Source organism: Watersipora subatra, chromosome 7 (assembly GCF_963576615.1).
Source record: "Watersipora subatra chromosome 7, tzWatSuba1.1, whole genome shotgun sequence".
In the NCBI taxonomy this organism is placed as follows: Eukaryota; Metazoa; Bryozoa; class Gymnolaemata; order Cheilostomatida; family Watersiporidae; genus Watersipora; species Watersipora subatra.
The window spans coordinates 14548427-14564446 of NC_088714.1; the positions used below are offsets into that span (position 1 = coordinate 14548427).

Genomic DNA, 16020 nt, shown 5'->3' on the forward strand with positions numbered 1-16020 from the left:
GGATATATATTGGATTCTCAGGGATATATATTGGATTCTCAGGGATATATATTGGATTCTCAGGGATATATATTGGATTCTCAGGGATATATATTGGATTCTCAGGGATATATATTGGATTCTCAGGGATATATATTGGATTCTCAGGGATATACATGTATATTGGACTCTAAGGGATATATATAGGACTCTAAGAGATATATATTGGACTCTAAGGGATATATATTGGATTCACAGGAATATACAGTATATTGAATTCTCCTCAGGGATATATATTGGATTCTCAGGGATATATATTGGATTCTCCTCAGGGATATATATTGGATTCTCAGGGATATATATTGGACTGTAAGGGATATATATTGGATTCTCAGGGATATATATTGGACTGTAAGGGATATATATTGGATTCTAAGGTAAAACTCGTGAATAAACTAAGGTCAAATATATTAGTATGTTAGCTAAACCTTTTCAACTTGCAAAAAATATTAATTATAACTTGTGACAGAATAAAATATAGAGAGCAATGCAGCAGGTCATGAAGAGGTTTGGTGAAGTTTACATTACTGAAAAAGAGGGCTTTTCCAATGCCTAAGTCTGAATTAAACTAGCCTGGGGTTTGAAGAATCAAATGCGTCTTAAACAGGTTATAAAAAAGGTAAATGTGTTCTCAGTTGATTGAGAAATCTAGAGTGCCGACTTGTCAGCGCTCTAGTGAATTGAAACAAACAAACTCCTTTTGAGTATGCTGCCACAGCTCAACACACAAATATAGTTCACATCGATATTTACTTTGTATGTTGAAATCATGCTCGCATATATTTTATAGGAATAAATTTTGTTTTATTTATTCAATAGCTCAAACTTGATAAATGCTTCAGATAATTACAGAAAGTATTAAAGCAAATGCAAGATATATAAAAATCACATAAAAATTGAATGAGAAAAGCAAAATTGTATATAAGGCAAATATAGTAAACGTAAATTAATAAAAAAATTAATTTATGGTCACTTTGTTTTTACCTTAAACACAGGTGAGTTGAGGTGAAGCCATGGTGAGACCAGAAGTGGCTGTTGCCCAGGTAACAATGACAATAGACATAGCAAGCTAATCTGAGGTATACCATGCTGACATTAAATTGCTTTTAAGTTGTTAATTAAATTAGTCAAGATGTGTTTTTTTGGTTTCATATTTAATAGATTTTACCAGGTTCAAGGATCTACTTTTCAGCACCACTTGCACCTTCACAATAGTTGTTATAAATCTTTGAAGACTTTTAGATAATTGATATAACAATGTTTGCTCATGATTTTTGATAATTTTTAGTTTCAATCCTAAAAAGGATCGTATCCTTTTAATTTTCATCACTGCATTTAATCATACTAATAGTCATGCTGTCTATGCTTTTAAAATTGAAAGCTACCTTGTGCTGTTTAATATTATTTGAGCGGCATCAAACTAGGCTCTGCCACAGAGGACTCCTTATATGTGCACCAATTTAAAAATATGCATTATTTAGAGACCCTCCCGGCATTATATGTAGGGAAATGTTTTGTATTATGGAACAAGTATGCGTTTTATATGACAACTAGTAGCTAAAATTTGATATCAGATGTCAAGAAGGTTGCGTGTAGATGACTATAGAGCTGGTTCTTACATTGGGGGATGTTGATGTGGTACAGAGGGTTGCCATCAATGGTGCTTTGGAAGGCCGAACTGTGGAATCCATCACCAACCCCACTGAAAATAAGCGGCTAACAGGGTATTTCGTTTTACCTTATATCACAGCTAGAGACCTTTACATATACCAAGAGACACTACAACTCTGATTGATTTTGGATCTCCTATGTATAACAGGTATGCTATGGGCTACGCGTATGCCATGAGGATTAAAATTATGTAGTCCTAACAATTGTAAAAATCTACCATAGACCTTGATTGAATTGAGTTCCCCATAGTCTACGACAACTGAGGCACAAAGCTGTTGTATGCCTCTCCATCTATCACTAAAAAACTAGCCCAAGATCTTTACAGACAGCTAATGTTTGTAAGCAACAATAACTGAGCCTTTACCATATAATAGATGTATTTAGTGAGCGCTCTCCTGTTATCATCCAATCCATAGATTAATTGCTAGATATCGCGCATCATTGTAAGTGCTATGGATAAGATAACTCCAAGTTTATGGATACAAACAGTTTGTACCCGAACATCAATGAGAGGAATATGCATAAACAATCTGGAAAGGAAACAATAATTGTTGTTACGCTCGTGTGTCATGATTGCAAGCAAAAGACGCACAAACCTTTTCCGGAGTGTGACAAAATGAATGACGAAGATGATGCAGTAGACGAAGATAGGGACGCATATCAAGGTGTATATCCTAGCCACTACATGCTGTACAAATTTCTCCTACAAGATGTAGCACTGTACATAAATTGTATAGGAAGAACATACGCTGGGAGTTAAAGACTCCTTGCTCAATGACCCCTTAACATCAAGAAGGCACAAATAAGTTGAATGGAAAGAAAGCAATGAAAAAGTGAAAACTACCAGAGGTTAAAAACTTACCAATGGTATCTCCTTCTGGTTGGCCATAGCCCAAAGTCGTTTGATCACACAAAGTCCTATATGAGCTATCACAAATACTCCCACAAGCTTCACCCTTAAAAAGTAAAGCACACAGGCTACTAAGACGCAGACAAAACAACTTACCAAGTATGATTTTATTAAATGTCAATTTTTTAGGTCTGGGTTGAATGCAAAATGACTACAGGACCATGTCTTTACTTAAAGGTTGACTTGCAACAAAATTCACATTACAGTTATTTGGTATCAAAAGATTCGCCATGTCTTACTTTGTTGTGTGGTAGGTGCCAAATATGTGGAAATGTGATTAAAAGCTCTTAAAAGCTCGAAAACAAAAAGCCGCCGTTTATTGGAATCTCTTGATTTCGATGACGTATCCGCGGATTTTGGTTATTGTCTTGTCACGTGATGTTCTCGCGTGAATTGAAAGGCCAATACAAAGCTCAATTTCAAACTTATCATAGCAATAGTGTAGGACAAACACTTCGGGTTTTACCTAAGACCCCGTATCAAATATAGATGCTCGCTACTTTACAGTTTCAGCTTGGCCATTCCGTCTGACATTCAACATAAGCGTACATGTCCGAGTTGCGATCATAAAAAATGTCAAATTCTGAAGAGTTAAGACCCTGGCGTTTCGAGCCTGACGCTCTATCTGAAGAAGATCCTCAACAGAATCAAACCTCCCAGCAAGTAAGCACCGCCACTAGCCAGCTTTTATGTGCCAAGCTAGCTAGTAGTAATAGTTTTAGCTTGAGAGTGATAGAACGAATATTATTATTATATACATGATTTTAATGATAATTATCGCTTCATATTGCGAAAAAATAATTACAGAATTTTTTCGAATGACAACATTAACAATTTTAATATTTAAATCTAGTGCTGCACTGATATACTGTTGGATAACATCGATCTGATGTATTAGCTATGGTTGCATAGACATATCTGTTCATTTCTTTAGGAGCTAATACCATCGGCTACAGAGTGGTGTGTCCGCAAGCGCTGTTAAGACATGCCATCTCTTCCTGAATGTTTGTGCTGCCATGATGCTGAGTTTGCGCATCGTCTCCATGACCCCGGGGAGCATGAATGCCTGTGTATGCATCCTGGTGTGGACGAACTTGTGGCGCCTGCACCCTTTGAGTTGGGGTGAAATAATTACCTGCGATATCATAGTGAGTTGGATTTTCATTTAATGCCAACAACACCAAAGCTATGCTAATGTGTCAAGCATTATCTACAATTCTTGTGTTACACATTTAATGCATCGGTTGAACACACATATTTTGAACTCGTGGAACACAAGGAGAACTGTTATATTTCGCTTGTACACTTACTACAGTATAGAGTGTATTAGTTTTATGATTTTATTATATAAAGATCGAGATTATTTTGATGATCAGCAATTATTGTTTTTCAATAATTGTTTTGGTAGATAATCTATTCCCATTTGGAGAGCCATCCCCAAATGCTCGGAAAAGGTTGTGTGCATACCGCAATCTTGTGTTTTGGCTTATGCCGCAAATTCGTCGTGGTGAGCGACGGCCTCTACCTGCCTGCTTGGTGTCTAAGATTCGGGCTCTTTTCCCACCAACGGATGATGAAGAAGAGTTTGCAGACTACGTCTTTAAGGGTTTCTGCTATGGCGATGAAGAGACTCAACGACTTTGGTAAGCGGTGAAACCAATATGCGTTCCTCTATGTATTTGTTTTTATTTTATAAAATCAGTGATGGCAGATTTATGCACATTAATCATGTGATTTTAAATATGGAAGCAATGTAACAGCAATTTACTAAAAAAAATTAGTTTGTTAGCTACATGGTGTGTAGTCACCATGTGGCTTAGCCTGAATAAAAGTAAAATAATAAAATGACAATGCAATAAAAATGAGTACTACCTATGATATAGAGTTGATCTAGAATTCTCAATCAAAGTCGTTGAGTCTCTTCATCGCCATAGCAGAAGCCCTTGAACACATAGTCTGCAAACTCTTCTTCATCATCTGTTGGTGGGAAAAGAGCCCGAATCTTAGACACCAAGCAGGCAGGTAGAGGCCGCCGCTCACCGCGACGAATTTGTGGCATAAGCCAAAACACAAGCTTGCGGTATGCACACAACCTCTGTAACAACATCCGTTGTAATGGACCTCACTCTCAGGCCGTGGGAAATTAGATCGGACTGGCATCGCTTGAAGCCTTCCAGCTCCATGGCGTTGGAGCTGGTGGTCTCCGCTGACTGCAAAGTAAAGAAAGTTACGACCAAAAATCACTTTCACATTATTTGAATGAATTATTTAGCTAGATCAGCAACTTCGTGTTTATGTATTGATAACTACTAAAAAATTTGGGTTTGTGTCAGGCGGTGAAGTAAAAACTATCAAAGTTTTACCTTGACAAGATGGCTGCTGACTATTAAACCGCAGCTCTGATCCATCATAGTGTAGGCCCCGTATAGTGCGCAATGCCCCGGACTATCGCATCTACCGTCACCTGTCAAATCAAGCTCCTAATCGATTGCTGCCATCAATCCCTCGTTATGCAGGGTGTACTGCTCAGCAATACACTGTAAAATATTGTAAAACTTCATTATACAAGATTAATTTGTATCATTATCATTAGTCTAAGAATGTAGAATCCTTTTCCCCCTTTTTGTGCTATATTATGATGATGAATCAGAATTTTAAATTATAATATATTTCGCTTGAAGAATGACATATTTTCATTTCAAGAAAAAAATTGTTTCTAAATGTCGTTATTCAATTAGTTTGCCAAGCTTTTACTCACATTTTCCAAGTTTATGGGTAAATATTAACACTCACACCATGTAAGTATTCTCTTTGTTGGTAGAGGCAAACACTGTGGCTTGGTATCGCGATGTTCAGGAGTGACAGAAAACGGAGGTTCTGCGTAAGGCATCCGCCAGAAAAGAGTGATGCAGCTGCCAACAGGAGGTTGATGACATGAGCTCTGTTCACCCTGGCAGTTGTTTCCCAAGTGTACGATCGGTGACAGGAGGCACATGTAATCTTAAACTCTATCCATCCGCCTTCTCGCACCATCGTGAATGAGCAGGGGAGGGCTCAGGCGTGGCAGTGAAATAGTCGCTGGAGTACTGTCACACTTACTATTATTTTCTCCACTTTGAAGGAGGATTCGGGTCTGAAATCACAACACAATAGTTGACTTGCAATAAGATTTGTACAACATCATTTCCTGTTATTATATCATATTTGCTTGATCAGAAAAAGAATAAATTTATAGCCATGCAATCATGACACAGATTTTACAGAACCTTATCAGAATCCATGATATTGTAAACATAAAAATGTGAGTAATAACTCTATGGATATTCTTTATATTTTGCAAAGTTTGGTTAAGTTCAGCTCTATCTGACATGTAATTGGAGAGCGTTTGACACTGGTCAACATAGCGCTCAAACTCTTCCTAGTCTTCAGTGGTTGGCACAAACTCTTCATCATCTAATACTAATAATATAATAATATTAATATGCTGTTAACGATGATACCAGAAAATGACAATAACTATTTTATATAACATATCTATAAGTGAGTGGGGTTAAGAAATTTGGCGAAATTAATCGTGAAACAACATTATTTTATCAATTATAGATTAATATACTACGTTTTACAGATAGATATGCAGTATGAATTAGTTTTGTTATTATAATAAAAATAATACACGTAATTAAGAAGATAAAATACTAATAATATCATATTACAATTAAATGACATTAATATTGTAATATTAAATATAGATTAATACAGTAGTATTAGAAGAATACTAAAAAATAACCCGAGTTACTACTACTAATACAAATGGTTCATAAAATAAATTACTCACGTGCTTTGGTGACATGGAGTATGCAAACAGGTTAGAAAACATGTCGTCTTTGAAATGGCGAAAACAAAGGTAAGAGTAAGCAGGCAAATAAATAAAGTTTTTCACATCCAGCTTCACCCAGTTGCTCCACGCCCGGTGAAGGTCTGGTCTTTTCTCTGCTCTTGGCCAAAAAAAGGTGCTTCTCAGCTTGCCAGCTGCACAAACACGATGTGGCCCGTTAGAGATTATGACGAATTGAAATTAACAAGTTTAATACGAGAAAGCGTGTCTGTTATTTGCGATAGATCAAACTTGAACTGAAACTAACATTATCTCATCATGTGACTTACAATTCCCGCCATATGGCGCGAACAACTTCTACAGCCTTTTTCGACCATCATAGCGGACCAAAAGGCTCATCATTTTTATCAGAGGATGATATGCAATCGTTCAAGCTAAGTTAAAAAAATTAAACATATTTGTATGCTATGTTTTGAGATATCAGTGCTCAAAGTTGCAGCATTACGATGCCGATAAAATAGACGCGTAAGAACAATAGACATAGTTTTTATCGCAAGCGTGAAGTATATTTGGGAAAATAGTTCGACGAATAAGGATGCATGAGAGTGTAAACGTAAACCATCTCCCACACATACGTCACATTTTAGCCGTTTTAAAAAATGAATCCAAACTAGGGCGGTCTCGTGTCGCTGCGATTTTCTGTTCGTTTTTGAGCTTTTAAGAGCTTTTAATCACATTCCCACATATTTGGCACCTACTACACAACAGAGTAAGACATGGTGAATCTTTTGATACCAAATAACTGTAATGTGAATTTTGTTGCAAGCCAACCTTTAAGTCAGTGTCTGAGAGAGTTACAATATATGGGTATCTTTTTCAGTCATTGAGTATTGTAAATCTGGTATTTGTAGGAGCTGAGGAATTCTGCTTCAAAGATGGCGAACTATATTACAAATAGAAATAACATATACATTTGTATTTATCGTAGAACAATATTATTTTATGCCTATAATAGTGCTCAATAGATATGAATAACAGAGAATGCAATGTCTACATTTAGTTTTGATCATAAGAACTGAAGCTGTGATTCAGTTCTGAGAAAAACACTCGCCAACATTTGCCATACAAGACTCATCGGTTTCTATAAGCATAAAGTAGCCCACCTACCCAAGAGAACAAGCAAGAGCGACTCCACATCCACAAAGATACAGCCACCACTGCCTCTCAAATGCTCTAAAACAACAACCAAAGAGCTCTACCATCAGCAGCCCAAATAACATCACATAGTCTGTTAAACACTACAATGCTTGGGACCACCGGCTACGTAAAGAGAAGGAGTAAAACAGATTGAAAACATGAGTGTATAATAAAGACTTAAATGTTTTGCTCTACAGAAACATATCATTATCAACGCAGGATATATAGTTGAATCACATAAAATTTTATCGCACCTTGGACACATGTGACAATTGAACCACAGACAAAAGACGTACAGCTAAAAAGCAGACAGCATTAACTATAGGAAACATTAGCATCTCACTTTGGTCACGTATGAAACTAGTGTTCATATCAATAGTATGTTTTAGGATGCAATTCTTTTGTCGGGCAAATTTTATTTTATGCTTAAAATCCAAAAGATTTAACTAGTGGTGTTCTACAAAAAAAGAAAATTAAATAATACCGTGTATCCCTGCATATAAGCTAATTCTAGAATGCAAAAAAATTTCCAAACTAAGAGGTCTGGCTTATATCCGAGTAACTCAAATTGAAAGCAAAGGAAATGGAATTATGCTAACTTAATTTCGACAACTACAACTCGAATTTCAAGGATTCTAAGACGTTTTTTAATATTATTAATAAAAAATAAAACAACAACAATAGTTACCACTATCATTAAATAAATTTTTTTACAAAAAAAATTAGATATTGAGTAAAACCAAACGTTTGACATTGGTACATATAATTTGGTATAACCTTTGACCAAATTAATTAGCACAAAATTTTACATCATATGCCATAAAAAGGCCAAAAATGTGTTGCACAATGAGTTCGGACATTTTTCAGTCTTCTTCATACTACCCTGGTTGACAAGCTGAGCATGTTCCGAGTCAGACGAGTTACTACTATTACTATAGCTTACAGCATTATTTATACTATTAAAAATACTCACTGTCACTACTGCTATTGCCCAATAGATAATCATCAGAAATCCATTGATCTACAATTCGTGAAACCTACTTAGCTGTCATGCTTCTGATCAGTCCGAAGAAGAAATAGCTATAAAAAAGTGTTTTTGCAAAGAGAAACTAGGAAAATGTGTGAGATGCAGAAACTGTGCATTCTGCTAACAACTCCTCATCAAAATCGTAAACGATTTGGTTCCCCAAAATAGTTAATGCGACTTCAACCGTAAATATCCAAGTCTTTCGAGTAACAATACTAGCAAACAAAATTTGAAGTTGGTCTGATTTGTGAACAAATGTGGCCTCAAACACTCACTAAAATAGGAAAACTAAAAGAGAGAGAGAGGCAATAGACAGCACCTTGATTTAAGAAAAACCTTTAAGCAAAAACCACATGAATTGAGTGCTGAAAAGCTGCAAACCCTCTAATTTTAAACATCATATTTTTACCAAAGGTAGTCGATGGAATTTCTAAAGAACTCAATTGCTTAGCGCATGTTTAATGAAACTCTAATACTGTCATACCTGAACATACGAGTGCCCCAACATATGACTGTCCCAACATACGAGTGTCTCATCATACGAGTGTCTCAACATACAAGAAAACCGAAATACGAGCAAATTGGCAAGCGAGTCACTGTCATGAGATACGAGAAACCTTTGAGATACAACCATACGAGCCAGTTCTTGATAGCCAATACATGGCCCACTATGTGAGAGACCTCTGTCAATAACCGCTCAGCCTTTCTCCTTAGATCAGTTTGAAATTTTTTTTAGAAAGGTTAAATAAAAGTTATACTGAAAGCGAGGCAAAAAACGCCAGAATCATAATAAGAATTTAAAACGATGAAAAAATTAATGTTATTTATTAAAATATTAAAACTTAGCTTCAAGTGTGTGTTTAGTAATATTTAGATAAATTCATTTAAATTAAATACAAAGTTTATGTTGTGTTATGTGGCGCCGCAACAGTCTAGAGTACCGAACGCATTGCCGTCATGTCTCTCTCTCTCCACCGCTCTTAGCCATTATGTCTATCTCGAAGACAAGAACTCCATACAGTACTTTATATACTAACGCTACACTTTATTACGGACCATAACCATTAAATAGGTAATTGTTCCGCTTTATGAGCGTAGGTACTTACAGTAATTAAAAATGTGTTTTTTCTTCATAATATCCTGTTTTAGTTGGTTTTTTCGTAATATGGGAACGGATTAATTTGTATTTAGTGATTTTATATAGAAAATATTGCATTGAGATACGAGCACATTGACATATGAGCTCAGTCTCAGAAGGCATTAAATTCGTATGTCTAGGTATGACTGTACTGTAAATTATTACATCTGTGTTTTTAATACCTTGACAAATGAAGAATATGAACGACACTTTAATGCTGCTCTGGCATGCCGCAGGAACGTACAGACACAACTAAAAAGAGTGAAAAACATTGCATCCAGGATGTACTCACGGAGACTTGCTGTGCTTGACATAAAGGTAGCAAGAGAGGAAAATAAAGAAAAGAAGGAAGGAGTCCAGGAGGATGAACCGAGACATGACAGTCAGAGCTGTGTCTACAATATGATAACCTGGAGTTCATCACAAGAGAACATAAATGCTGGACAGATGAAGATGTATATATCAGGTGTATATATATATATATATATATATATATATATATATATATATATATATATATAAGGTATATATATATATATCAGGTGTATATATATATATAAATATCAGGTATATATATCAGGTATATATATATATAAATATCAGGTATATATATCAGGTATATATATATATAAATATCAGGTATATATATCAGGTATATATATATATATATATATATATATATATATATATATATATATATATATATATATATATATATATATATGTATATGTATGTATATGTATGTATATGTATGTATATACGTATATACCCCACTGATATATACCACAGATGAACATATAATAATTATTCCTCAGCAAACCTCTCTGTTCATCCAATGGTCTGTGTACGCTATAAAATTCAGTCATAGGGAAAAATAAACTTAAAACTTTGGTTGGAATAAATTTAAATGAGCTGCCCATCATATCTAATTATATACTATCATAACATGCATTAGAATAGGTTGTCTGCTCCTACAAATAGAACATATTGAAATCGGTGACAGGAAAAAACCAGTGACTTACTTGTAATTTTTTTATTATCCCTCTAGCCTGAAAAAGTCTAGCCTCTAGCAAGGAAACACTTTTATATATGTACTTAGTGGACATTGACCTTTGAAGAGTTTGAATTAAAATTTTAAAGATCACAAACTAGACACTCTGATAATTGTTAGATCATGGAATTATAGATGTTGCAAATCTACCTGACATGACCAGAACACTGGTAAGGAGCATGGCAGTTAGAGAGGAAGACAATTCCCAAACTATCGCAGACGAAAGTGGTACGACGGCTGCACCAAATAGAGCGGAAGCCTACAATGATAGCATTAGTCAGCATGGCCAATGTTACAACCACAGAAGTTTCCCTTGAAAATATGAACACATGTAATAAATGGTGTTACTGAAGGATACAGCTCTTCGTAGACCTCGACACTGAAAAATTTGAAGCAACTTTATTTCAAATAAATTTGCTTTTAAATAAAGTATTTTGTTTAAAATACTTAAAAAAATTTGAAATCGTAAAATATTCCAAAAGTATTTTAAATAAAACATTATTTCAAAATTTTCTATTATATACATGTATATTATAATAAAATATATATTACATATATTATATTTTATTTTTCTGAAATTAAATATTATTATAAATGGACATTTTCCTCGAAATGTGGCTAGGCCTCACCTCAGCTTTCATTTTCAAGTATTTCAAAAATAACAGAATAAACCCATTATGAAAACTTTCATGAAAACGGACACAATGTTTCAACAACTGCAGTTGCTGCAACTCAATCCTACCAGCTTAAATATGTGAAACACAAACCTTGCATAATACTTTCCAGCATGAGATTATTGTGTTAGAGTTAAAAATGACAATTTTTCTGCTGATCTTGGCCATTCCCTTTCTAAATAGCGCAAACTTTTCTATGAACTAGAAAAGTTCAACACTCAGCTGATTTGAATAATTGATGACGTTAATTAAGTGTGTGATTGATGACGTTAGGTGTGTGGTCATGTACAGCGTAACGTCTTTATGTCAAGCAGGGTGCTGTTTATCAGTGTTTGATAGTAAACAATAAAATCTCATGGTTTTTGAAAAGTCTTTGCTTTTCCACATCACATTATCATGGTTAGGATTTTCTGGGAAAAAAAATCAACACTTCCCGGATGGCCGTACAAAACAGGACTTTTGTGGGGAAACATTGTGACTTACTGGAAAAATCGACAGAAACTGCAATTCATAAAAATTCTTTTTTCTGCTGTTAAGTAAAATAAAATTTCTTTTACAGCTTGGTGGAATTACTTAGAGAGCCAAAATATTGCTGCAAAGTCCGCTAGGAATAAATAAGGCTGCAAAGTTGGTAATGCGGGCCACGGATGTACTGTAAGAGGGTGGGGCTTTATATCAGATATTAATACAAACTGCATTTTATATCAGCTGAAATATCACTGCTGTTATGTCATAGGGATCAAGGATTAAACAAGGGATCAAGGATTAAAGAAGGGATCAAGGATTAAACAAGGGATCAAGGATTAAACAAACAGAATTCAGTGAATGAGAGTCAAAATGAAAGGATGTGTCAAAATTTTCGGACTTTTCCAATTTTAATTTGTCCCTCTATATTTTTCCTACCCGAATTTCACGACGACTTTTGCAGTGGTAATTCCAGTGGTAATTACTGGGCTAGAAATTATATATCAACAACCCTACATATCACACATTTTTGGTACATGAAATTTTGTATTTAAAATTCATTTAAATATTTATTTATGTTTATGAATTAATATTTAATAAATATGTTTCAATATATAAAATTTAATATTGCACACACTCAAAGTCACTGACAGCCAGCATAAGTTGTTAGCGATATGAAGTAATTTGCCTCATAAATACTTATTAGAAGTTTGGGGGACTTCAGTAGCAAAGTTACGTTAATAGTTCACAGCAATATTGTGCAATATAATATGGAGTAAAATACATGTGCCATGCTCCATGTACAATATTGTATGTACAATATCACATGGAATAAAATACATGTGCCATTTCCATGTACAATATTGTATGCACAATATAACATGGAGTAAAATACATGTGCCATGCTCCATGTACAATATTGTATGTACAATATCACATGGAATAAAATACATGTGCCATTTCCATGTACAATATTGTATGCACAATATAACATGGAGTAAAATACATGTGCCATGCTCCATGTACAATATTGTATGTACAATATCACATGGAATAAAATACATGTGCCATTTCCATGTACAATATTGTATGCACAATATAACATGGAGTAAAATACATGTGCCATGCTCCATGTACAATATTGTATGTACAATATCACATGGAATAAAATACATGTGCCATTTCCATGTACAATATTGTATGCACAATATAACATGGAGTAAAATACATCCGCCATATTCGATGAGTAATAGAACAGTCAGAAGAGAAGCATTATGACAGCTCTAAAATAGGCTCTAAAATTAATTAGTTCCACTCACTTTACAAACAGCGGCAGCTATCTATACTATTCATACTGGCAGCTATCTATACTATTCATGTCAATTAACAAAATAGTTTTGGTTTTGAAGTTGTTACAAGCAGAGAATTAGCATAATTTCTCCAACCATCACCCCAAAACATTTACCGTAACTGAAGACAGCAAATATCTGAGCTCTGCGCCTCTAATAGTAAATAACAAAGTGAACAGTAAACACAATATGCTCAGTTTTATTACTAAGGTTACCAAATATAGACAAACAGCATTGATTCAAGAATAGGTACATACGCTTAATAGATGCATTTAATAGATGTATTTAATAGATGTATTTAGTAGATGTATTTAATAGATTATTTAATAGATGTATTTAGCATATGTATTTAATAGATGTATTTAATAGATGTATTTAATAGATTACTTAATAGATGTATTTAGTAGATGTATTTAATAGATTATTTAATAGATGTATTTAACATATGTATTCAATAGATGTATTTAATAGATGTATTTAATATATCTAAATGTATGTATGTGTTATGAAAATCAGAAAGGCTCGCAGTGCAACTGATCAAAAGACATACACATACTACCAGATTTTTTAAACAGGTTTCTCTATCGAGTTGAGATATTTTATAGACTTGATATTTTATGGTGTTTGTACACTCTTTGGGGATTGCTAATGCTCAGTATCCCAGCTACTTAGATATAAATAGAATGCTTTAAATCAAGTATGCCAGGTTTTATGCTTTAACGCTTACTATAGGTTGGTACATGTTTATATAAAATTTCATCGGTTAAAAAATGGCTATGTGCTCGCCTATCCACTGCATCAGGACACTACACCAAAATAATAATTTGCTGAAAAACCAACATACTTCACCCACATAAATTGTCCCTGTAGTGTATTGATACCTTACAACACGCTTCATGCTAACATAACGCATCTACCTCAAAATGTAGTCATACAAGACAGAGTTTCCTCACCGGTCTCGGCAAAATAACACACCTGCCGCATCATGTCATTAAGAGCATGCATACAAAGCTAACTCACCTTTTTCTTACTAACATCATGCAGCTGCTCCAGAGTGTCACAGTAGAAAACATGACACGCATGACTGCTACATTATTTGAATGTACCAGAGTGTAACTATAGAAGGCTGACTACTCGCTCACCTGTCTCATGCCAACATAATGTACCCGCTCCAGTGAATCTCCAGGTTTATTAAAAGGAAATTTTCCATCATAACCAGTCATTCTGCCAACGAAAGCCAATATTATCTGCATAGAAAACACAAATGCATGTAATACAGCGGGTGAGGCGCACACCTAACTTCGCAAATGTCCGATTTCCACATGCAGATAGATTTGAGGTCTCATTCCAGTGATAATTCTAGCAACAACTACCACTAGGTTACTTTATCCACAATAGAGATACAACTCCTTAAAAACTACAGTCAAAACCTTGAAGAAATTAGCAAGATATAACAAAGATTATAAAGGTGGGAAAATCCTACTTGAGCATAAATATATATATAACCAGCTGCAGAAGTAAGCTTACCTTTCCGAGGGGTGGATGAACATCGAAGAAGAGTGTCTTATTTATGTAATATGATGCATATTTGCCAAAGTGTACCTCATCCCAGCTGCAACAAAACCAAATCATGCCGTAAGTAACATTTGGCTAGACCATAATCATTAGTCTATAAGATTTCCCTCATATGTATGATAATATCATTGTAAGGTTTCATACGGAATTACAATAACATGACAGAAAGATTTGATATCCATGTTTCAAATTGCTGGTATGAGTAACAATTAGAAGAACAAGCAATACAAAACAACTGCAAATGCTATAACCAAACACACAAAACTAGTGAGTGAGCTTTAATAACATCACAAACAACAGCAAAGCCACCGCAACAACTGATACGAAAGACAAAACAACATAGCTACCTAACTTTCCCCACAGATAATCAAAAGATAACCTTATCAGTTGTGTGTTAGAGTTTATCAAGTTATGAGCTAACTAACCAGACATGCTGAGGAGAATCTATTTGATGGAGGCGCAATCCCAAGGAGACGGCTGCGATTGTCACAAGAATGAGATTGTGAGGGAGGTTGTCCACGCTAGAAAGACTCATGGTTTATTTCACCTTCTTCAGCTTATCAGTGAACGAGTCCTTATTGCATAGCTGGCAAAAGGTGTATAAATCTATACAATTAAAACTTCATCCAAATAGATATTTTCTAGCCAGCAATCTGGGCAATAACTTGAAGGTGAATGAAAAGCAGAGAAAATTTTTTCTCTGACTGAAAGAGAACCTGTTAATTTATTAAAACAGCAAAAAATTATAGGCATTTTTTGTGAATACCATATACCATAAGTACATAGATTTTGTTTTTGAACAGGTTCACAGATTAATGAAAACTTTCGATACTTAAACAGTAACCTGCTTAAACAATAACAGGCTGAGTCAGGTAGTATTAAAAAGACACAATTAGTTATTGCAAACCGTATTGAGCCATAATATAAAGCCACTTAAAATGTAAACAAAAAGTAAATGGTATAGGTGGTTGGTAGTAAGAAAAAGAAAATTAGATAAACCATTACTAAGCATTGAATGCAGACTAGTAAGCCACTAGTACAAAAATAAACTACTACTCAGCGTTATAAGAAACTTATGAAAATTTGCT

The 16020-nt window shown here is 34.6% G+C and overlaps 1 protein-coding gene across 1 annotated transcript in view; it reads right to left on the reverse strand.

The window, feature by feature from the left end:
• The window catches only part of LOC137401136 (protein O-mannosyl-transferase 2-like), a 30000-nt gene extending 14487 nt beyond the window's left edge, over nt 1–15513 (reverse strand). The window contains exons 1-9 of the mRNA XM_068087509.1: nt 15358–15513; nt 14885–14969; nt 14500–14604; nt 11020–11128; nt 10110–10212; nt 7623–7688; nt 2573–2666; nt 2307–2413; nt 1659–1741 (exon numbers count right to left, since the gene is read on the reverse strand). Coding sequence (XP_067943610.1) covers nt 1659–1741; nt 2307–2413; nt 2573–2666; nt 7623–7688; nt 10110–10212; nt 11020–11128; nt 14500–14604; nt 14885–14969; nt 15358–15467 — 862 coding nt within the window. The 5' untranslated portion in view covers nt 15468–15513. The remainder of the gene's footprint in view (nt 1–1658; nt 1742–2306; nt 2414–2572; nt 2667–7622; nt 7689–10109; nt 10213–11019; nt 11129–14499; nt 14605–14884; nt 14970–15357) is intronic.
• Nucleotides 15514–16020: the final 507 nt, after the last annotated feature.